The sequence below is a fragment of the Sebastes umbrosus genome, chromosome 4 (assembly GCF_015220745.1).
Source record: "Sebastes umbrosus isolate fSebUmb1 chromosome 4, fSebUmb1.pri, whole genome shotgun sequence".
In the NCBI taxonomy this organism is placed as follows: domain Eukaryota; kingdom Metazoa; phylum Chordata; class Actinopteri; order Perciformes; family Sebastidae; genus Sebastes; species Sebastes umbrosus.
The window spans coordinates 37,887,079-37,910,073 of NC_051272.1; the positions used below are offsets into that span (position 1 = coordinate 37,887,079).

The window sequence follows — 22,995 nt, forward strand, 5'->3', positions numbered from 1 at the left end:
CCGGTTCTGCTCTAGGTTTCTACCCGCTAAACGGGCAGTTTTTCCTGGCCACAGTGCACTCCGGTGCAATACTCTTGGTGGGATCTCTTTTTGGGTCTCTAAGCTATAGAGTACGGTCTAAGACCTGCTCTATATAAAAAGCGTCTCGAGATAACTTCTGTTATGATTTGACGCTATATAAAATTAAATTGAATTGAATTGAATTACAGTATTAGTACAAAATAACTTTACTGAGGGAGCAAAGCTTCACGATGATGCTTAAGAAACACATAACTGAATAAGAAGTTTATCTACAGGAGAATATTAGAAAGCAATACATTATGACTGAGAGCCTTAGGCTACTGCATTATATTCCATTATATTTTGAATTGTCACCTGGTGCCTGACTTTTGTGTTTTTCTTTATATAAATAAAGACATTTCCACCATAACGTGATGCAGAAGAAGCAGAAATGTGTGCATAACAATTCACCAGAGCACAAGAAATTATTATTATTATTTATGTATTCCATAAACTGATTATTTGTGATCATGCTCATAAGCACAGTGTACTGTCCACTGACACTGTTGGCCCATAAACCGGGAAAGAAGAGTTTCTATCCCAAACTGAGACACACCAGACTTCAATCATCACTCTACAAGACTGGCGAACCGTGAAGAATTCCCTCGCAGGAGGATCTAACTTTCTTACTGAGTTACTCAGTGTACCAACGCTGTAGATTTATCCAAGTGAATAATGTAATATAGACAGTGTCGCTGTATCTCTGTCAAACCAACCCCAGTCTGATGTCAGTGTAGATCTGGGTCACTACCCCCAAGTGTTTTCTACTGCTTTCATTAAACATTAACCGTGTCTAAGTATATTTCTATGTCTCTGCCTCTTGAAACCGCAGATTAGTTCCACTTGGAGGGGAAATGAGATACAAGTCCATTGATATATCTCCTTCCCCCTGCTGTTAAAACAGGGTTTTTTGCTCTTTTTGATTGTTTGAGCACATTCTGGCCAGACTGAAGAAAGGGCGTGGGATTTAGGCTGGTATGGATACTGCTGGTCTAACAGCTCTACAAATGTATCCAACTGCAAACATGCTGCAACATTTTAGTCAGTTGCTCACTATTAACAACCTACCGTGGTACTGACAGTAACAAATGGAAAGCTTTAATAAGAAATGTAGCATCAGTGGCGTCAGAGAGAAAGTCACATAGTGATAGAATGTAAGGAAATGGATAAAAGTAGATATCTCACCGAGGTTACATATTGTATGTCCCGGCACAGTTTTGTCTCCCGGGGAAAGTCGGCAAGATCCAGGAAGTTGTCCACCACCACTTGGCCAATCAAGTCATGGCGAGAGAACCTGTCAAAGTCGTAGACGCTGAAGTGCAGCTTACGGCTCGGCAGCTCGGGGTAAGCCACAGGAAAGAGAAACACCTCATCGAACACTGGGTTGAGTGTCTTGCGGTGCACCTTGGTCTGGTGCTTGGTTTTGCGGTCAGGCAGCAGGTAGATCTTGACGTAAGGATCGGAGGTCCCTGAGAAGTCCTTGGCGGGAAGGTCCTGGGCCTTGTGGATCTTCACGATCAGCTGCTCCAGGTCAAAGTCAAACTTCAGGACGAAGAGGAGACGCCCGCAGCTGTCGGAGCGACGACCGTCTTCTGCGTCCACCGATCGCTGCTTGTAGAGTTCTGGTTTGATTCGGCCCAAACCAGATAGTGACTCTTGGCGCTGGAACTGAGCAGGGTTGAAGTCCGGATTGGACAAGTTCATTTGACGACGGATGGAGTTGTGCCTGTAATAAAGTGTAAAATTTGGACATGTAAGGTCATTCAAACCATTTTGACGGATATTTGTTGAGTCTTGCTGTGACGCAACTGCTGACGCCACTGTGTTCCCTTAAGCCTGATGATTTACTTTATATGTTTTCAACTTTGTGAAAAGGTATCTCTGAACCCAGAGGTCTATGTGTCTGTGACAGTGTAACTGTGTGTGTCCATTTGTGTATAATCTGCCAAACACCAAAAGGTGGACAGTAGCTTTGGGGATCGATGTGTACCGACCGTACAGACGAAGTAGGCTCAGTTATCTGTCTCTGGACCCTGTCCCTGGCCAGAGTGTGGACCTGGTTTTTCTCCACCTTGGTCTGGGTCTCCAGTGGGATGTCAGGTGACGTGTGGCTTATCTTAAGGCCTGACTCTGGGACAGCCACAGCAAAGGGGGGTCCGGAAGGCTCCTTCACACAGCCATCCTCGCTGTACTCCCTCTCCTCCCCGTCCACCTGTACAACAGACATCAGTGGGAATCCTATTAGAGAAATGCTAACCTGAGGAGTTGTAAAATCTTGAAAAAAGTTTAATTTCAATTCAAACATTTAAAACTCAACATAAATGCCAAATATACATTAATTCCCATTTTTCATAAACCAAATAAAATAGCATCTTGACTTGGTTTCCATATTTTGCTTTTCTGTTTAATGCTATAAGGCCTACTACTTTTTGATAGTTACAGAAATGAAAATAAGCAACAGTGCATATAAAGAGTGGAAACGGCCCACGGGACGAGCCATCAGGGACTGTGCAGGGCAACTGGCGGAAGTCCTTGCTGACATCTTCAACAGATCTCTTTCACAGGCAGTCATCCCTACATGCTTCAAGTCTACCACCATCATACCAATGCCTAAGAAGTCACCCGTGTCCTGCCACAACGACTACCGTCCAATTGCACTGACCCCCATCATCATGAAAAGCTTTGAGAGGCTGGACAGATCATAGGAACTGCTCTCCCATCCATCGAGGACATCTACGATGCTCTGTTCACTCGGAGGGCCACCAGCATCGTGAAAGACCCCACACAGCCATCCCACATCCAATTCACCCTTCTACCCTCTGGCAGGAGATACCAGAGCATCCGTGCTGTAAGGCTCTCAACAGTCTGAACACTAAAGCCCCCACACTATGACTGTCTGACCTACTTCCCGGAACACTCAATACTTCCACACAATAACTTCTGTTCTCCAGAGTCAAGTGTACCTGGGACATCTGTTTAGTGCTATATGACTCCGCCAGTGTCAGGTGTGTCTGTGTTGTCTAGTTAAGTGTATAAAATGTTTAATGTGTACAGTGATGTACAGTATATAATGTTTAATGTGTACAGTGGTGTCTGTTGTACAGTACGTTTGCTCAGAGTTTCATTGCCTATTGCACTTTATATTACACTGCACAGGTCTTTACTTAGTATATTGCACATATCTGACCTAGTGCTCTTGTGAAATACTTATTACTTAGTACTTGTCGTCAGGTCCTCAATATCTGCGCTATTTATTATTGTTTTTATTGTTCTATGTGGCACTGTGGTCCCTGTGAAACGCAATTTTGTTCCCCTGTATGTAAGACTCATGCATATGAGGAAATGACAATAAAAGCAGTCTAAGGCCCTGTTCACACCTGGTATTAACATGGGTCTTCAGGGATCGGATCACAAGTGGACAGCTTTAAGTACGTCTGTTCACACCTGGCATTAGAATGCGTCTCCTCATGCGTCTTCAGTGGCCACTTGTGATCAGATCTCACTTCCCCGCCCCATATGCAAATAAACACGTAGTAAACACACGGTCAATACAGCAGCCGTTGTGATGTAATATTACATGAATGTCAGTAGTAATATCCTACATATTCGTTAATTCTGGTACATATCCTACATATTCGTTAATTCTGGTACATTGTATTAACATCAAAATAAAAGGTTATTGTACCGGCGGTCCCCGGAGACCTCGGTGCCGGCACCGGCGGCACCGAGAGCCAGGGAGGACAGAAAACGGGGTCAGACGGTTGGGTATCAGCTCCACGCAAAGCAGCAGAACAAAAACACTGACACATCTCCGACAGTATGATAATAATGCACAATGTGTGCCGAGTCCACATACAGTAGAGCACAGAGGATGTTTCAATGCTGACAAGCGCCTGTGTCTGTCTGTCTGTCTGTTCACCTGAGGGGCGCGGTGATCCCGCGGATCCCAGCTGGACATCAGATGAGTAGGCGGTCCTTAATGTGGCCCAGGACGCATTCGCGTACACACTGCTAAAAGAATGTGGCCATATGTGGCCCAGACCACCTCTGAATGTGGTCTGAAAGATCCGATCTCAATGCGTCCTCAATGCGTCTTGAGTGTGTTCACACCTGTACTTAAAGCTGTCCACTTGTGATCACTGAGGATGCATGTTAATACCAGGTGTTTAAGCATCTATGCCAAGTGGCAACCTCTGGCGCTGAAAATGAATGGAAGTGCCAAAAACCGTAGTTCCTCGACTGGCCACTGGCGAGTCAATTCTGATAGACCCCCATGTTAAAATGCCCAACTTTACAACAGAAATAATTCTGTTTTACAACCTGGGAAAAATAAAGGTTTTGGTCTCTACAGCTAATATCCCCTTCATTGCAGCTGTACCCGGGGGGAATTTTTATATAACTCACCCCTTTATGTTATATTAAGCCTTAAAGTTAAGCATAATTAAGGCTGCTTTGAGTGACAGGTGGGTGCTGTCACAGGTCGCCAGTCGCTAGCTGTCTGCTCTGCTGCATCACTCTCAGCTCCAACACTGCTCCACCTCTTTGCCAATTTTTGGATCAGCCGAGTGTTAGGTGGAGTCGGCACTGCCAAGATGGCAGAAGTGAAGGCCAATTGATCGTTCAGTTGCAACATCAATGCCCATCAACAAAGCTACGCTTCAGCCATTTTGGACTGAAAATGACTATCGGACGCCAGTAAAATGACCGCCTATAAAGTACCATACGAAAGTAAAACAAAATTATTTTTATTCTATTGTCATGTTTAATGTCTCTACTGAAATATCCTGTGCTGAACAATACAATTATAAATATGCATACTATTATAACTATTTACTGACTTACTTATTTATTTATTAAACGTTTTTGCCCGGCTGTGTCCCAGAGGAGCCTAAAGTGAGCGAGAAAAATCCAGCACACAGATTTTGAGAGCAATATCAAACTTTTTCATGCCAAGGATCCAAGATCAATGTACAATAAACCACAGACCATGGATGTAGAAGAGGTTGTGTCCTGTGCTTTTGCCCTGCGTGTTAGTTAATAGCCTACAACTCCATTAAATTCTGTTTATGTCATGCTACTAGCACTACTAGCTACTGGCCGATAGCCGGTTGTTTGGGAACAGAGACGTTAATACATGCACCATGGTACAGTCTTACAGCATACAGCTCATGGGTGTATTAGAAGATTATAAAAGTGATAAATTACAGCCAGCTGCATACAGCTAGCAGGAAGCTGGCAGAACCGGATATGTCATATGAACGTTCAGGGCAGATGCCCGTTCATTATGCTGAGGAAAAGAACTCTGGATTTGGCTATTAGTGAATTTTATATCTTTTAAGAGATAATGATTTAAATGAGGACTATTTAAGTGTTCGTACTGGGAAGTTGATTTACCTAAAAAAATGATCCTCTGATTTACAGACATCTCTTTATACGTCCATGGCCATGGACTGATTGGCGTTTTCAGTCCAAAATGGCGGCAGTGCTACCGCAGCGCCATCTAGCAGCTGTTGTCAAAAAAGCACCGGAGTTTTGTCTCTGCTTCTATACTCTTTTCCCACATTGAGCTTCACAAGGGCTCTTCAGAACCTATAGGTGATGTCACGGAGATTATGTCCATATTTTATACAGTCTATAATCTACACTCAGTTCACATTAAGAAAATATATATGAGTCATATAGCAAACCAAATGTTGCTCACCGTACCAATCCTTTCTTTTTTTAATATGAGCGTCTCCTCCTTACCTCTGTGAGGACGGGCTGTTGGTCTCCTCCCAGGAAGTGCGCCCCCTTGAGGAGGTCTGGGAGGAAGCGGCCACTCAGTGGCACCCAGCATAACTTCCATGAGACAAAGAGAGAGACGCTGAAGAGAGCCAGACCACAGGTGGTCACCAGCAGGGACAACAGGCTCACCGATACATCTAGAGATGGATGAGAGAGAGAGAAGGGGGGACTCGATGAACAGTGAACACAGCCTTGCCAGTGAAAAATGCTGACACAGACAAACCTGGCTCCCCAGGGAGGACAGACCGTGTTTATTCAGAATGCTAAATGAGAAGGAAAAACTATTACATTTTCACTATAGGCAAAAGTTAGAGAACTAAACCCAAGTAAATTTCATTTGATGCATTTGACCCACTATGTTGTATACTGTACATCAGGGGTTCTCAGGAACCCCTTAAAGGGGAGAACATTTTCCAAGGGCCCCCTCATAATCGTAATACCAATTAAGCATGAGGCTTACTCCCACAAAAATCATGACCCCAACACTGTCTCACCAGAAAAAGAAGAAATGGTATATTGGCTAGGAAACTTATCAGAGGAGTTCCAACTTGAAGTTGGAAAATGGGAAAAGTTTATTAAGATAAACATGTCTGACGCTATACCACCCTCAGATCCACTCCACTGTATGTTGCAGTACTTTTTAGAACCAGAGGCAGCAGACCCAGAGCAGTGGTTGAAAAACCAGCCGCCGACAGTAGCCATAAGCTCAGGGGCTATTTATCTACGGAGCTCAGTTGGTAGAGCGGGCGTCCATGTATCAAGGCTTGGTCCTGACCGCGGTGGCCCGGGTTCGAATCCGGCCTGTGGCCCTTTCCGCATCCACTCTCTCTCTCCCCCCTTTCCAAGACTCTATCCACTGTCCTCTCAATAAAATGGAAAATGTCCCCAAAAAAATAACTTTAAAAAAAAAAAAAAAAAAAAATAGCGTACCACACATAATATGTGAATATGTGAATCCAGGCTATGAACCAAAACAGTTAGGCCCTATCGTGAAAAAATTACATCAAAATAATGATTTCAGCAGCAGGGGAAGGAGTTCCTCAAGTGGTACACCTCCGTCTTAACAGTCAGCTCAACCAGTCAAGGACAACGCTGTTAGAAGAGATGTATGAAAATGTGCCTGTGAAGCTATGGTCAACCTATGACACGGACGTAGGGTTGATCACCTCTGCCCAGTCATCCTCCTTGGGTTAATCAATATCCACTCAAAAAAGAGGCAGAGGAAGGAATAGCCAAAACAATTGAGGGCTTGCTGGAGGCAAAAGTACTTGTTTATGATCCCTTTCCTGTCAGCAATACCCCTATACTCCCTGTACTTAAATTGGATAAAAGTAAGTATAGGTTGGTGCATGACCTCCGAGCAGTAAATGAAGTCATTGAGGACTTCGACGCTGAGGTCCCAAACCCTCACACGCTCCTGTCAAACGTCCCGCCCAACGCGGCCTACTTCACTGTCATAGGTTTGTGTTAGATGAAGCATTCGCCACATATTTTCAACAAAATATTGAAGGAGGATCTGGCCGATCTGCCTGAAAAATTAAGTAGCACTGTTTTACAGTATGTTGATGACTTGATTGTATGCTCTGCCTCCCTGGAGCAGTGCCATAAAGATTCACAGACGGTCTTAACATTACTGGCGGAGCGAGGACACAATGTCTCAAAACAGAAATTGCAATTATGTAGCAGCCAAGTTGAGTATTTAAGGCCAGTGATACAGCAAGGGAAAAAGAGCATCTCTCCATCCCAATTGGAGGGTGTGTCCAAGGCCCCAAAACCAGTTACAGTAAGGCAAATGATGACTTTTTTGGGAATGACAGGCTAGCTCCGAATGGGCTGAGGGATACTCAGCTATAGTGGCTCCTCTACGAGCAATGTTAAAGGAAGCAGGGGCGGGAAATCTGCAGGCTAGGATTAAATGGTCAATTGAGGGTCATACAGCGTTTGAGACTATCAAAACACTGCTGCAACAGGCACCTGCTCTTGCTCAGCCAGATTACACAAAGCTGTTTCAGCTTTATGTCTCAAACAGAGCAAGCCATGCACGTGGAGTGTTGTCCCAGAAAACTGTCATTGGGACTCATGCTCAACCAATTGCGTATTATTCAACAGCGTTGTCTCAGGTTGAATTAGGATTTCCAGGGTGCTATCAAATAAATGTGGCATACGATAGACCGCTTGCCCATTGTCGCTCGGGGGCCTGAGTCCTTCTGAACGAGACTCAGCCCGTGGACGGTGTGAGACCGGTAACGGCCCCCGTCGCGCAGTCTGCCCGGGGGATTAAACTCGACAGGTTAGGGATGGCCGCTCAGTGTGGGAGGATCCCCTCACCACACCTCTCCCCGGCGCTGGCTGGCCCCCATCGAGCGCATTTCCTCCGAGGCGGTGCGCTGCGACCGGCTCTAGGTCGGCTAGGAAAGGCTCGGGGCGAAGGTGGCTTGCGGCTGCTTTACAGCGCCCCCCACCCGGACGTCCCTGCTTCCTGGGGCCGTGGACAAAGTACTTGCTTTTGTGGTCCTGGTAGTTTCAAAGACATTTATGGCATGTATTAAGAATAAATATTCATAGGACTTGGGATGGATTACAATCATAAAAATACAATACAATACAAAAACAGTCAAACAAATAATCTCTGAATTTCCTTTACACAGCCTTTAACACCACTTTGTTTTGCCCAGATATTCTGGGTGCTTTGTAATCAGATGTCGCTTTAGCTCGGCCGGCTTCATGACTTCGTTTGCTAGCACCTGAAGACACATGACACATTTTGGTCTCCCGTCGCTGTCACTCGATATAACTCTTGTCATATTTTCTGGCTAATAAGCTAAGCTAAGCAGCAGCAGGAACGGTTCGTTGCACCCTGAGTGAAGTGACTGAATCATGACAGATTGACGTGATGTGTCACAATCGTATCAGAGTTTCTATTGGCCCAACGCTAACGTGGGTGGAAGTGATGGACACAATATGCTTGTTTTATTGTCACAAATGGTCCCAATCTGTAGATATTAACTTTTTGATGACACAGCATGATTTTATAATTTATAGCAACGGACCCCTTGCTGTGACCCCTTTTTGAGAATCATTGCTAGACATGATCCCAACTATTAAAAACTGAAAACGATTTTCTACATGTGGGGACCTTAAAATTCGTTGTGATCTCACCTTGTCTGCTCTTCCTGCATACAGTAGATGCCCTAACTTTAAAACTTGTTTTAGACACACAAGACGGAATGATCCCATGGACAGTATTTCACTATACTGTACATGGTTGAATGGGTTCTCATGATTGAATGTTTGAACATGGTAACAAAGGACTGAAAGGTGCTCCTAACGCAGTCTCACGGCAGTTCGTGAAATAGTGATGAAATTGAATCTATTTGATTCGTGAATTTCCTTTTTGTTTTTTGTGACGCTCTGCACGACTTTCAAGACATATTTTTTCGGGCTTTTTCCTACAAATGTCCAGCAAAATGTGACGCATATGTCAATTTCTGCTCCAGCTGCTACGATGTCATCCATGCCATTTTCTGTCACTATTTTGTCTAGAAGCTAGCTCGCTATGTAGGAACATGACATCCCCATTCTCAATCCAGAAGAGAACACGAGTTACAGAGAGAGAGATGACTTTGCTCTCTGTGTCTTTCTCCACCACTGAATCAGCCTCAACAGAGAGAAAGCATGTCTGTCCTTGTTTGGCACAATGCCCGGCAGACTCCATGATACACAGACAATATACGGTGTCACATTATCAAAAATATGCTCCATGTTTTAACAGAACAGACATTTAAATGTCATATTCATATTGCATTGCAAATTTATCATTGTTTTCCTTTATTATTTGAGAGGATCCTTAATGGGACAGCGGAGAGTGCTTCGGCACAATGTGAGATATGTGTGTGAGCTCATTTATGGATGTAATTAGAGTCCAGTCCTTGAGTTCAAAAGGAAATCATTTCCCAGTCTTTATTGTGAAACTACAGAGGGCCCAGATTCCCTTTGAAACTAAATGAAGAAGAAAACTATGCACACATATTTGAACTTAATTTAAAAACAAAAACTGTGTATTCTCTCAAAACTATTGTTCAGTTTTGTTCAACAACTGGAATCTTTCATAGATGCATCAAGTATCCCTGTGCTCAACGAGTGTTTTAAACTGAATAAGAGATGTTCCGATGCCATTTCTTTCCTTCCCGATACCAATTCCGATACCTGAACTTGTGGTATCGGCCAATACCGAGTACCGACCTGAAAACAGCATGATAAAAATATATATATATAGTTATTATTATTATTTAACAGCTTTTTACTACTGTGCATGTTTGGATGTGATATGATTACTATCTTTATTGTATGGCCTGGCTCAGGTTAAACCCTTTATAAAACATGAACAAATACAAACAGAGAATGAATGCAATAGAACTTTCTTTTATTATTCAGTTTGTCAGTTACAAAGCACATAAATAAAAGCAGCTAGGATTACATAACAATTCCATAATCTCTTAGCTGTCTCCTCAATGGACAGCCTAATTTGCTAATATGCTAATTTGTCCTGCAGGGTACAATATTCACACCCTACTAGGGTACTGCCAGCCCTCCAAACCCTTACATACTGTACATATCGTCGTTTTACTTGTGGATTTTCCACTGTAAAATATTGCCAAATGGCTGACATGTTCCTCGCTCTGACTACCGTTATCTTTACACTCTCCACTAGCACTGCACTGCTGTTGTTTGCCATCGTCATGTGACAAACTACCTGCAATCAGTTCTTCTTTGCTGCTCTAAAACGGTAGTTGCGGTGGCAGCCATGATACGTCCAGGGCGACAGCACAGTGAAGGCAACTGTTTTGGAGCGGCGCAGAAAAATTGATTTCCATTTAAGCTGATTTGTTTTTCCTGGGTTAATAAATCAAGATATCGGATCAGTGCATAGACTGGCGTACTCGCCGATACCTAATTTTTTATCGCCAGTCGTGTTAATGCATTAAAGAAAATTTGTGGTGTTAAAACAAATTTGCGTTAACGCGTTATCTGTTAACTTTGACAGCCCTTATTTAGACCCTTCAAAACTGTGAATTTAATCTATTTCACTTTAAATTGAATCCACTTTAAATGATATCTATAACACAACAAAGTGTGCAAAGAGTGACAGGGTCTGAATACTTTCTGAAGCTACTGTATACCAGTAGTATTGCAGCCGCCTGCTCATTGCTCATTGTGTTTGCTATACAACCAATGTGAAGATATGCCATAGACATGCCACCAACATCAAGTCAAGGTATAGAGCATGTCATTAACTGGCACTATGTGGACATTACAGTGATGAACGGTATCCATCGCAACAATTCTCATTGGCTTCTCTAGCAGAGCAGGTGGCTGTGAACATGGACGGTGGGTGCTCAGGATCTATTTCATGTTCATTTAATTGGTGTTTTCATTCATGTTGCACATTTGGCCACAGTGATGCCACTGACACAGCTTCCATCAGCTGTCGACAGCAAAAGACCTGCTGCGACATCACTGATTAGGGTGCAGCTGAACATGTCAGCCCACAGACAGCAGTGCAGCATCAGTCCTGCTCTGGGATTCAATGTTGATTTACCCTCCCAGTTTCACAGTATCACAGCTCAAATATGGCTTGAAACGTTTCAGCCTGTGGCCTTCATTAACCTGCATGCCTTGGTAAAGTTGTTTTCAGTGTTGCTGGATCTTTTAAAACTTCAAGACAGACTTCTTCCCCACACACCTTGCACGCTGCTCCTCATTGTTTCAACAGCTTTTAAATGGGATTAAAATTGCACTATTTGAACTCACTCTGAGGTGTCATTTTAGGGTCTGAGTCGGGCTCATATACCCTTAGATATGATCATAAATAAAGCCCGTCAAAGAATTTAAACCCATCAGAGTAACTGCTCAAGAATGTATATGAACGTATATGCATATCATCACCTTATAGCAGCCTAAAGTTAGGGTTAACGTGTTATTGTAACATGTTTATATATATGTAATTTGGTTCAGTATGACTGACTTTCAACAATGTATTTTTTGTGCTTTTTCCTGCGAGCGTCCAGAAACTCGTGATTATTTCACAAACTGCTGTGCGACCGGGCTGGACCGCCACAGGTACCGGATTTTTTTCTTTGTTTTTGTCAGAGAAATTGATTTATTGATTATAATTCAACAAATATAACAAAAATGTTTTTGAAGAAGCTTACCAACCCTAGCTTTAATAGACCAATATTAGAGCACTGTCAGCGCGCTAAGATTTGTGAACTGAGGCGGGTAGAGCACAGCCAGCCCTCTGTGTGCAGCTATGCACTGGGCACCAGCTGGGTGAATGGGAAGCAGTGGAGAGATGATATACAGTGCGTGTCCCAACACAGTGCACGGCTTGTGTTCTCTGCTGACAGATATAGAGCATGCAGCTTGTTCCACTGTGTTCTGGCTTTAGTTGATGATTTGTTTCATGAAGAATAGAAATCTCCACACCCAAAATTCAGCTTTTCTGTATCTAAATGAATTAATTACAGCTCATATCAGTGATTTCTCCCCATATAAACCTTGTTTCTTTCCAAGGCAAACCATTTTCCATTCAAATCACCTTCCTTTCTAAATATTTGAGTAAAAAAATAAATATTGAAAACACTGTTGTTCCTTATTTGATAAGTTTGGCTTTTAAAATACGTAAGCCCGTGGCTTCATTCAATCACCTTTGTAAGAGCCTTTTCTAAAGCCACAGGGTGTCTCCGCTTTTCAAGTCCCCTTGCAGGGTGCAATCAAGGCACTAAGGCCTAAACCCTGTACAGCTGGTGGCAGTTAATTGGATTCAGGAGCTTCAATAATCAATAAGCTCAAGGAAGTCGACAATTATAATTAAAAAAGGTAAGAGAGGTTTTGATTAGTGTAATTATCTGTGGTGCGGTAAGTTAATGTGAATATGCATGAAGGAATAACCGGTGCAAGTATAAAGTGTGTAATACTTAGTGAGGTATTAGAGGTGGCTTACATCAAAGTCTAAGTGGTCAATGAGGCAGTAAAATCCCTATGCCGAGTTCTCATTTGGTACTTTTGGTACAAAGAACATAATCGTACACCATAACCATAACTTAAAAAGCACTCTTTACTTGTACAAACATTAGGGCTGCGCGATTATGGCCAAAATGATAATCACGATTATTTTGATCAATATTGAGATTATTCATAGATTTTAGGGAAAAAATATTTTAATTGCAATTTCACATTAAAATAAACAGAGCGCTGCTTTCACTTCCTTGTTGTGCTAAATTACAAACGCTAAAGATTCTAAATGTTATCCTTTTACTTTGTTATTTTCATCTATAGTGGTTATTTGCATTAAAAAAAAAACATTTCAAGTGCTTAGGAAGTAAATAATTGTATTTTTATTTAAATATTTGCTTTGATTAAAAAAAATCTTGGCATTAGTAGTTCTATTTATATATTATAAGCTGCTTATAGCTATTGTTAGGAAGTTAAACAGGTCATAATTCTCTCTCTAATACTGTGGAAACATCTCCTTCAAACAACTGGATTTATTCAAGTTTCTCATCAAAAACTACATTTTACAAGATTACATTTGAACACATCATGATAGGGTTATAATTTACCATCGTCCAATACTCATTTTTACAGAGCAGAGCTTGAATGCACCATAACGTGCTCCATGCTGTCGGCAGATGAGCCGGTCACTGTGATCACTCTGAGGAGCATCATGGGAATTATTATTATTTTGGACTTATAGTTGTGACAAATTGCAGCTTTATGTCTTCCTCACTCACACTGAAGTGTCCTAACTTAGATTAGGAAGCGTTTGATTTATGCAGCAGAGTTTTCTATGAGCGGAGCATTTTAAACATCAATATCGCAGTCGATCATGTTCATTTCATTGTGGGTAGCCAAAATCGGGATCACGATTAATATTTGTTTAATTGTGCAGCCCTACATACCTACAAATATTATGTTATAATGCTTTGAAGACCTATTTTAATGCTATGACTGTTATTTTTGTAACTTTGAACCACTCCATGAACAAAGAGTTTAGAGTCCTTTTTTAGACTTTCCAAAACCCAAAACATAACTGTGAGGAATGAATTAAACAGGAAATTTATTTTGTTATTGGTATACAGTAACCCAATGTTACTGTACTTCCAAGGCCAAGGAGCATTTCATGCTACATTATTTAGTGGGTTTACTGTAAGGTTTAGAAAGCCACTTTCACAACTAGCCTATCACTGTCTAGTATAGGGATGCTAATTATGATTTTTTTTTTTTTTGCCGATAACCGACCCTCGTTAACCGATTATTAACCGTTAACCGACAAGATTAGTGCGTCACATGCAGCGGTAAGCCAGCTGCAGTGTATGACACAATAGACAACTGAGTCCCCAGTTCACCCGTCCGGGAGAGTTACTGTAGCAGCCACGGTGCTGCGTTCACTGTCGAGGACACATGCAGCCACTTTCCCAGTAACTCTTCACCGCACCATTTAGTTTAAAGGTCCCATATCGTGCTCATTTTCAGGTTCTTGTATTTACTTGTATTTTGTGTTTCTACTAGAACATGTGTACATGCTGTAATGTTAAAAAAAACAAATGGACAGATATCCTGACAGCTTGTTTCAAATGCATAGTTTCTGAATACGGGCTGTGTGTATTTCCCTGTGGCTTGAGTGTTTCGATACTTTTACATTATTAATATAGGACTTAATCCTGCTTTATAATAAAAAAAAGTGAAAAAAAACACTTTCTTATAATATGGGACCTTTAACTTTAGCTGCCAGGTTGTTAGCTGTGTGTCTGCCCGGCATAACGATAGCGAGAGTCCGACAAACCGTGTGTGTGTGTGTCAGTGGTGACTGTGGGGATGTCGTTGGCGTTAAAGCTGTGGACGTAGGTGTAGCAGCTGTAGCGTTACTGGTGGCTTTGTGCCCGCCGTTGTCAAACACATATGGTCTGTCAGTCCAGCGTAACGTTAACGAGTGTCCAGCAGACCGTGTGTGTGTGTGTGGCGGCGGTGAGTGTGAGGTTGTTGGTGGCGTTATAGCTGTGAATGTAGGTGTAGTAGTTTGTGTACAGTTTATTTGTCTGTGAATAAATGCTACAACTCCTCAGCTCAAGACCCAAGCCAACTTCCTGTATCTTGCAACAGCCATGGATGTATTAAGAGAACTGGATACAGTGTTGGAGGTAGGGCCCCGTTCATTCCTATGAGTTGGCTCGACTTCCGTCTGGAAAAGTACCCGGATCTTGGACACATGGAACATGCGCAGTAGCGTCCGTTCGGTCACATGACTCGGTCACGGGGTCACGGGGTCCCAACGTCACTCCGTCGTCACGGCTTGCGCTCCAGCCTCGGTCTGGGTCTCACTCACATGAACGGAGGAAGAGAAATAACTCTGGATTCAGCTATCAGTGCATTTTACAACTATAAAACTTAATTTTTAAATAAGGTCTATTAGAGTGTTCGTACTGGAGAGTTGATTCACCTAAAAAAACAAATGATCCGCTGAGTTACAGATGTCTCTTTCCCGATGTAAGTCTATGAGAAAAAAGTATTTTTGGGCAATGCATCACATGACGGACACGAAAGTTGTAGTACCGCCGTTTGGCCACTATGATGGTTGGGATCAACGACCGGCGCTCTTCCTGGGGGCTTGGCAACAGCGGCTCAGACTCTCTTAGGGTGGGCTGTTAACGGGACCAGCTTTTCTCCTTAAAGCTGCAGTAGGCAGTATATTTTTGGCATCATTGGGCAAAAATCCCATAATAACCTTTCAGCATATTGTAATTCAAGTGTTCTGAGAGATAACTAGACTTCTGCTCCTCCTCATGGCTCTGTTTTCAGGCTTTAGAAAATCTGGCCTCTGACGGGAGACTTTGACCAATCACAGGTCATTTCAGAGAGAGAGAGCGTTCCTATTGGCTGTGCTCAGGTCATGTGGCCGGAACTTGGCGTTCCTTCACCAGATTTCACAATGGCTGCTGGGTCACAAATTTTCTCATTTTTCAGCTAAACCGTGCACTACGAGATGATTCTGAGAACATCTGAGGAGAGAAATAGACATTACAGTAACAGAATATTGGTTCATATTTGATCAGCGCTGCCTAGTTTGACCGTTTGGTCGGAGTTTGCGAGTGATTGACAGCCGGCTCTCATAGACGGCAGCTGGACAGCAGACCTCAGATCAGCTCTTACTGCTTGTTTTCCTCCGGTCTGTGAAATCTTGCAGATGCTGTTAGGAGCACCGGAGGACACAGAGGAACATGATGTTTTTTAGGTTACCTGTTTCATGTACTACTGTCAGGATATAGCGACCGTTTTATAGAAATAACTTTTTAAAATCATATTTGCTCCAATCTCGCCTACTGATGCTTTAGACTGACAAGCCTCCGAGTTTTGCTCAGCTTTTTATTCAATTTTTTATTTTCATTTTAACCGTTTAACCGATAGTGTTAATCGGTTAAAATTCTTAATGTCAGTTAACGGTTAAACGGTTAATTATTAACATCCCTAGTCTAGTATATTATGTCATAGTTTTAGGCCAGGTAGACCAGGTTCAGGTATAAGAACAACACATCAGAGCATCTCGTTTCAATCCCCAATCAAACACATTTTCACAAATGTTATCAACAAATTGTTGCATAGTAATGAGGTGATAACAGCAGTACATCAAGGTTTTGAAGCCACTTGGCCGGCAACAGAGAGCATGTCTCCTCACCAGGAAGCACATCAGTGGAAGAGAGCAGAGTCCGATTCTCATCGTCCAAAAATGCGAATGGATTTTCCTGATAGAAGCCTTTTGCGGAGGCGTTCTCCTGCCTCTGAAGTGAATCAAGCTTAAAACCCCAAAGTGAACAGACACACAGATGGCTGCTTTTATTGATTTGGACTAAATCTCCCTTTGAGGCGTTGTGTGAATCAACAACATGCTCTAGGGTGGCTGATTATCCAGCTACGCTGTAGAAAGGCTTATTGGTATTGAACCTCACAATAAAGGTAGCAAATGAAGCAGAAAGAGACCCAATAGCACTAACTATGAAACTGAAATGTCGCTGCCAGTTCCACATGTTTAATTTAGCATGTGTGTTAGCATGACATGCACTCTCACACTCACACATGCAGACTTCACATTTGTTTCCTGACAGGGGTCTAGGAGAGTTTCCAAGCAGGAATAAGGATTTATTCATTAACCGTTGAGTGATTGTGTGTGTGTGTGTGTGTGTGTGTGTGTGCGTGTGTGTGTGTGTGTATCCGTCTGTATTGTGTATGTGTGCAAAGTGTCTACAGGTTTAGAACTGTTTAACCCCTCAGCGCCCAGCTGAAAATGTTCCTTTCTTCTCACACAGTTGAATCAAAAAGTACAGACATCATACACATAGCTTCTGTCTGATGACAATTTAAACACCCATAAATCCGTTTATGAATCACGCACATAAACAAAATAATAAGACGCTCCTTATGACTTCAGATCTTGTTTCGTAATCATCAAATTAAGATTTTTCCTTTAGTATCCCCCCCGTCTCTGTCACATCTCGGTCCCTTTCATTGTGTTCTCTGCCTCCATTATCATCAGAAGTGAAAATGCTTTTCCCTGGGACACGTTGCCCGGTTCAGCAGATTGCTGTTCAAGGAATGTTTGGTGAATTCCAATCAAAGACAATGGGGCATATAAAACACACACACAAAGCCTTACCACAATAACAAATCATTTACTTTAGATTTGTACGATGCTCAATCTCAACATTTCTGATGAATGTGTGAAATAATTCCATCTTTTCCCTCAAAGCAAAACCCCTTGTTTGTAAAAATGTACCTTAAAGGGAGATTTATCAAGTGGGTTGCCGACATTGCCACAGATCTCTGACGCCTTTTACGTGGGCTGCGGGCGCACTGAGGACAGTCGCACCAGGAGCAGGGAGCCCCGTCACGGTGTGGCGAGGTCCGGGCAGGGAGCGCTGTATAGCTGCGGCCGCGAGCCACCTTTGCCCCGAGGCTTTCCAAGCCAACCTAGAGCCAGTCGCGGCTCAACGCCTCGTATGCGGGACTCCCCAGCCTGCCCTGTGTTGCTCACACCCTCCAGCTTGCTGTTAACGAGGGGCTTTTGGCACAGAGAAGTACTCGTATCGGTACTCGGTATCGGCGAGGACCCAAATGTAAGTACTTGGACTCGGCATCGGTGCATCCCTTAAAAAGAGGATTATAAAAAGCAGCATTAAATGCGTCATTAATTGGTGTGACAAGACACAAATTGCGGCCTACATGGTGAACGTCGAACTTGCTACATGCCGATCCACCAGCCAGACCTCCGCCCCCTGACTTTCTGGCTTGCTACATATAGGCCACATGCAGTGCCACTGAATGTTCATGAATTATGTGCTGCAGGTTTGTCCAATATGAATTCCTCTGGATACTGGGCTGTATAAACACAGACTTCAACAAAAAAGCCTCTCTGTTTGTTCCTTATTATTAACTCTATATGTCATAATAATAATAACCATGAACACTATAACTGCTGACTTCAGGCAGTTATGGGACATACCAGTCTGGCCTATTTCATTGTTTCCTGATTCCAGTGCAGTATCATCTCTGTGGTTGCAAACATTAGTGGTGATGAGTGGATATAGAGGCGCCTCTGAGGAAGGTTCATTATAGGCCCATCACACCCCCCATTTAGTCCCTGAGCAGGGCAGACAGTGATCAGAGACACACAGGATACTCACAATGATGCCAGTTTATACCTGTTTATTATCCAGAACACCCACACACAGATAATAACCTTCAATTAAACTACTGTACTGGTGTAAACATCACAGTTGAATGGCCGATTCATTCTGAAATTCCCATTATTTTTCCACACGTATGCTTTGTATTTCTATTTTTCTGACAATAAATGGCCGACAAAATCGATCACAAAAAAAGGTGAAAAGTCCACTTTTAATGATTTTTAATGATTTGCATGGCTCTAGGGATGAAAGTTGCAGGTCGGTCAATCTACCATTGTGGTCCAAACTGCAATACCTCAACAACTGTTGAATGGATTGCCATTAAATTTGGTAAACACTAGGGCTGTCAATCGATTCAAATATTTAATTGAGATTAATCGCATGATTGTCCATAGTTAATTGTGATTAATCGCATATTTTTTATCTGTTCAAAATGTACCTTAAAGGCAAATTTGTGAAGTATTTTATACTCGTATCAACATGGGGGTGGGCAAATATGCTTTCTTTATGCAAATATATGCATATATCTGTTATTGGAAATCAATTAACAACATAAATCAATGACAGATATTGTCCAGAAACCCTCACAGGTACTGCATTTAGCATAAAACAATATGCTCAAATCATAACATGGCAAACTGCAGCCCAACAGGCAACAACAGCTGTCAGTTTGTCAGTGTGCTGACTTGACTATGACTTGCCCCAAACTGCATGTGATTATCCTAAAGTGGGCATGTCTGTAAAGGGGAGACTTGTGGGTACCCATAGAACCCATTTTCAGGTCAAGGGACCCCTTTGAAAATGGCCATGCCAGTTTTTCCCCGCCAAAATTTAGCGCAAGTTTGGAGCGTTATTTAGACTCCTTGACAAGCTAGTATGACATTTTTAGTTTCATATGATACCAGTACCTTCACTCTAGCTTTAAAACTGAGCCCGCTACAACCTAAAAATCACAAGTTGCATTAATTTGCTAAAGAAATTAGTGGCGTTCAAATTGTTTTGCGTTAACGCGTTATTATCGCGTTAACTTTGACAGCCTTCGGTAGACATTCATGTCCCCCTGCAAATTAATTTTAATAACTGGTTATCTAGCACAACCATCTGGTCAAATTTCTAATTTATATAATAGTTTGGTTAATAACCAATCTGACATTCTAATTAGCCTCAGCTTTGTGTTTCGTGCTAATTAGCTAATGTTAGCAGGCTAACATGCTAAACTAAGATGGTGAACATTGTTAACATTACCTGCTAAACAACAGCATGTTAGCTTTGTCATGATGAGCATGCTAGCCTTTAGCTTAAAGCACCGGAGCAGCAAGTCTTGCTGTATTTTCACTTCTGTTGAAGGATTGAAGAATGAATAAATTATTATTATCACTTTTTGGCCCAAGAATGAAACCCCACTGAATAATAATAGAAGTATAAGATGGTAAAAACATTACCACTTGGTCACACATAAATTAAAAATTCCCACTTGCATCATTTAGAAAGTCAAAACAACATATAGGAAAAAAACATACTGACACCACATAGCCTATACATTTTAATCTACAAAATGATACAACCTTCAGGTTAATACAAGTACTAAGAACAGATTAGGTAACAAAAGCCTATGATTATGACCAACTTATGGTTCCAATGCCTGTTATTGTCAGAGAGCGGGCCTCGGGCTAAAGCCATCTCATTAAAATCTTCAATGTACAGAAGTACATTCTCTGGGGAGCGCAGCACTGAGTACAGTTCAATATGCTGCAACAGCCAAGTCAGCTGTGGGTCAATAAGAGACAATAACTGAGGTGAAAGGGCATGGGAGTTTGGTTCTAAGGGGAAGCATGGGGATAATGTTCTGCAAACAACTTTTACAGTGCCGAGTGGGTAAAAAGGAGATAGTTGTGTAAGGATAACACCTGGAGGAATGTAGTTGTATACACTGTAGGGGATTCAAAAGAGTGTTGTGGATAAGTGGATTTCAAATCAAGAGAGGAGAAGACGAGAGCCATTAACTTTATTGAGCTCATTCAATATCACCAGAGGCTCAAAGATTTCTAATCCAAATATCCAATAATGTTATGTTGCCTGGCAACAATACCTCAAAAATGCAATCAAGGGTGTAATGAAACCCAACCTATTTCCTCCAACATTTAATCAATCCCTCGTCTTGGAGACCAAGAAATGAAAGTGCTTTCTGCGTTTCAACTTTCCAATGGGACATTGTTGTTGTTGGTGTTGTTGTTGACTTCTCCCAGTCTCTTCTGCTTTCAAGTGTAAGAGCCGATTAGACTGTTGTCAAGCTATTAAATAGGAGTTATCAGTCTCTATAAGCCCCATAGATGTGGGTCAATAGGGGCCTACTACACCCACTAATAGGTTTTATCATTTATTCACATGGTAGATCACCGAAAGAAGGTATAAAAGAACACGACAGCGACCTCTAGCTACCGTAGTAATTATGACAGGAGCAGAAGTGGAAGTCCAGTGCTGGTGAATAGACAGTGTGAAACTCCATAAGGGGTGGAGGTTAGCGAAGTTGGGGGATGATGGATTGGACACAAAACACAGGGCTTACACCCAGAAGACCAGAGTTCGCATCCCGTGTGAAGCCAACGATGTGCAGTTGTCTTTGTGTTTGTAGTTATTTCAACCCAAAACACAATGTTTTTCCCTAAACTACATTTTTTGCCTAAACCTAAAGAAGTTGTAGTTTTGTTGCATAAACCTAAAAAATCCTTTTTGTTTGTGTTCAAAAGGTGACGTTTTATTCAGTTTTATGACATGTTAGAATGTGTTGCTTTTAAGTTTCACTTTCACTTTTACAACGTAGTAGGCCCCTACTGACCCACATCTATGGTGCTTATAGCGACTGATAACGCCTATTTAATGGCCTGATAACAGTCGAATCGGGTGCAATATGAAACCAAAAAACACGTCATACTGTAATAGGTCCCTGCATGCTACAAGTTTGAGCATGAGAAGCTTAGACAGACAGGTGGAAATATTATTTTTTTCTGCAACTGTGGGATAAAACTTTGTGACCAGTTGCGCCAACTTAATTCAAACTCAGCCTGGTTGCAGTGGAAGTGTTTTCTTATTAACTAAAAACTAGTTTGTATGTAGAGATTAGTTGTTACAGAATATTTACACCCAGTAACTGCACAGCTATCTGAGATAACTGACAAAACTAACGTTAGCTTGCTAATACATGACCCGGTAGAGGCAATGGGATATGGTCGACACATTTGACCTGATATAAAATGTTGTTTAATAATGATGTAACCTGGGAAGATTTTAAATTTTATTTCACGAAAATATACCTAAAACAACGAAATGTTATGCCAATAACCTTTGGTAATTACCAAAGAGGTTAGGTTAGCATAACAGAGTATTTTCCTATCATCCTAAATTGCATTAATACTACTAGCTATGAAACATTTATTTCTCTATAGAGTGCTACAGTAATGAGTCCTAAAACACGGAAATGAGTTATATAAGCATAGAAGTGGTGTTAATTTGTGGAGATTATCTTGCTGAACAAAATGTGTAAATATTAAAAAATGTTTGCCACAGAGATTTTCTGCAATAATCCAAAACCCAATGGAAAAATCCCATTGGCTTTTTGTGGAAGGAACCAGGGTGATGCTAACTTCCTGATTGACCTACAAAAATACGTCGTCCCTGGAGCACTCTATGTATGGTTATATACATTTTAAAAAGTCATGTCTACATTTACAAAGGATTAGCAGTTAAATTTAACATACAGTATCGCTTGGGTAAGTTATGTTATGGGAAGTTATGTTACACCTTGTGACGCTACATTTGCTTCCTGTTTACATAGATGATCTCCTTTGATTGGACAGAGCAACTGATTTACACATTAATAAAGCCTTTCCTAGCTAACAAATTCCCTCAGTTTTAATGGAGCAACCTGGTTAAGTGAAATCACTAGCTAGTAGTTACAAAGAACTTAGGCAGGACTTTACACGCAAATTTAGTGATGGGTTTACAAATAGGTGGTACATCCCAATCCTGGTAAATAAAAAGTATTGAAATGAGCCAAAATCTGACATTAGAGTGACCAAAAAAGCTAAAAAAACTGGCAGCCACGGGGTGACTTAGTCATTTCATGATTTTCTTCTTTTGCATATAATTATTCTAAAACTGCACTGTGTTAGCAGCCCTGAGATAATCAGATGTCTTTGAATTAGACAAGCCAGTAGAGTAAGTCAATACAACAGCACTGTCCCCATGGTCAGAAATGGTTAGTCCGTTTGACACAGCACTTAAATATGCAGTCCGAATAGTAAAACAGCTGGAAAACACGCAAATGGATAATCTTTTGCATTACATTACAATCATTTTGCATTCCAGTAACATAAACCAAGAGATGTTGTACTATCACTGATTTAAATTGGGATGT

At 41.8% G+C, this 22,995-nt stretch overlaps 2 protein-coding genes across 4 annotated transcripts in view; one reads left to right on the plus strand and one right to left on the minus strand.

The window, feature by feature from the left end:
• Positions 1-22,995, plus strand: part of LOC119486724 — a 1,187,645-nt gene that overhangs the window by 887,085 nt on the left and 277,565 nt on the right. The window lies entirely within an intron of this gene.
• The window catches only part of LOC119487033 (synaptotagmin-9-like), a 171,337-nt gene that overhangs the window by 136,280 nt on the left and 12,062 nt on the right, over positions 1-22,995 (minus strand). For all 3 annotated transcript variants that reach the window (XM_037767680.1, XM_037767679.1, XM_037767681.1), the window contains exons 2-4: positions 5,806-5,981; positions 2,055-2,272; positions 1,246-1,786 (exon numbers count right to left, since the gene is read on the minus strand). In XM_037767680.1, coding sequence (XP_037623608.1) covers positions 1,246-1,786; positions 2,055-2,272; positions 5,806-5,981 — 935 coding nt within the window. The remainder of the gene's footprint in view (positions 1-1,245; positions 1,787-2,054; positions 2,273-5,805; positions 5,982-22,995) is intronic.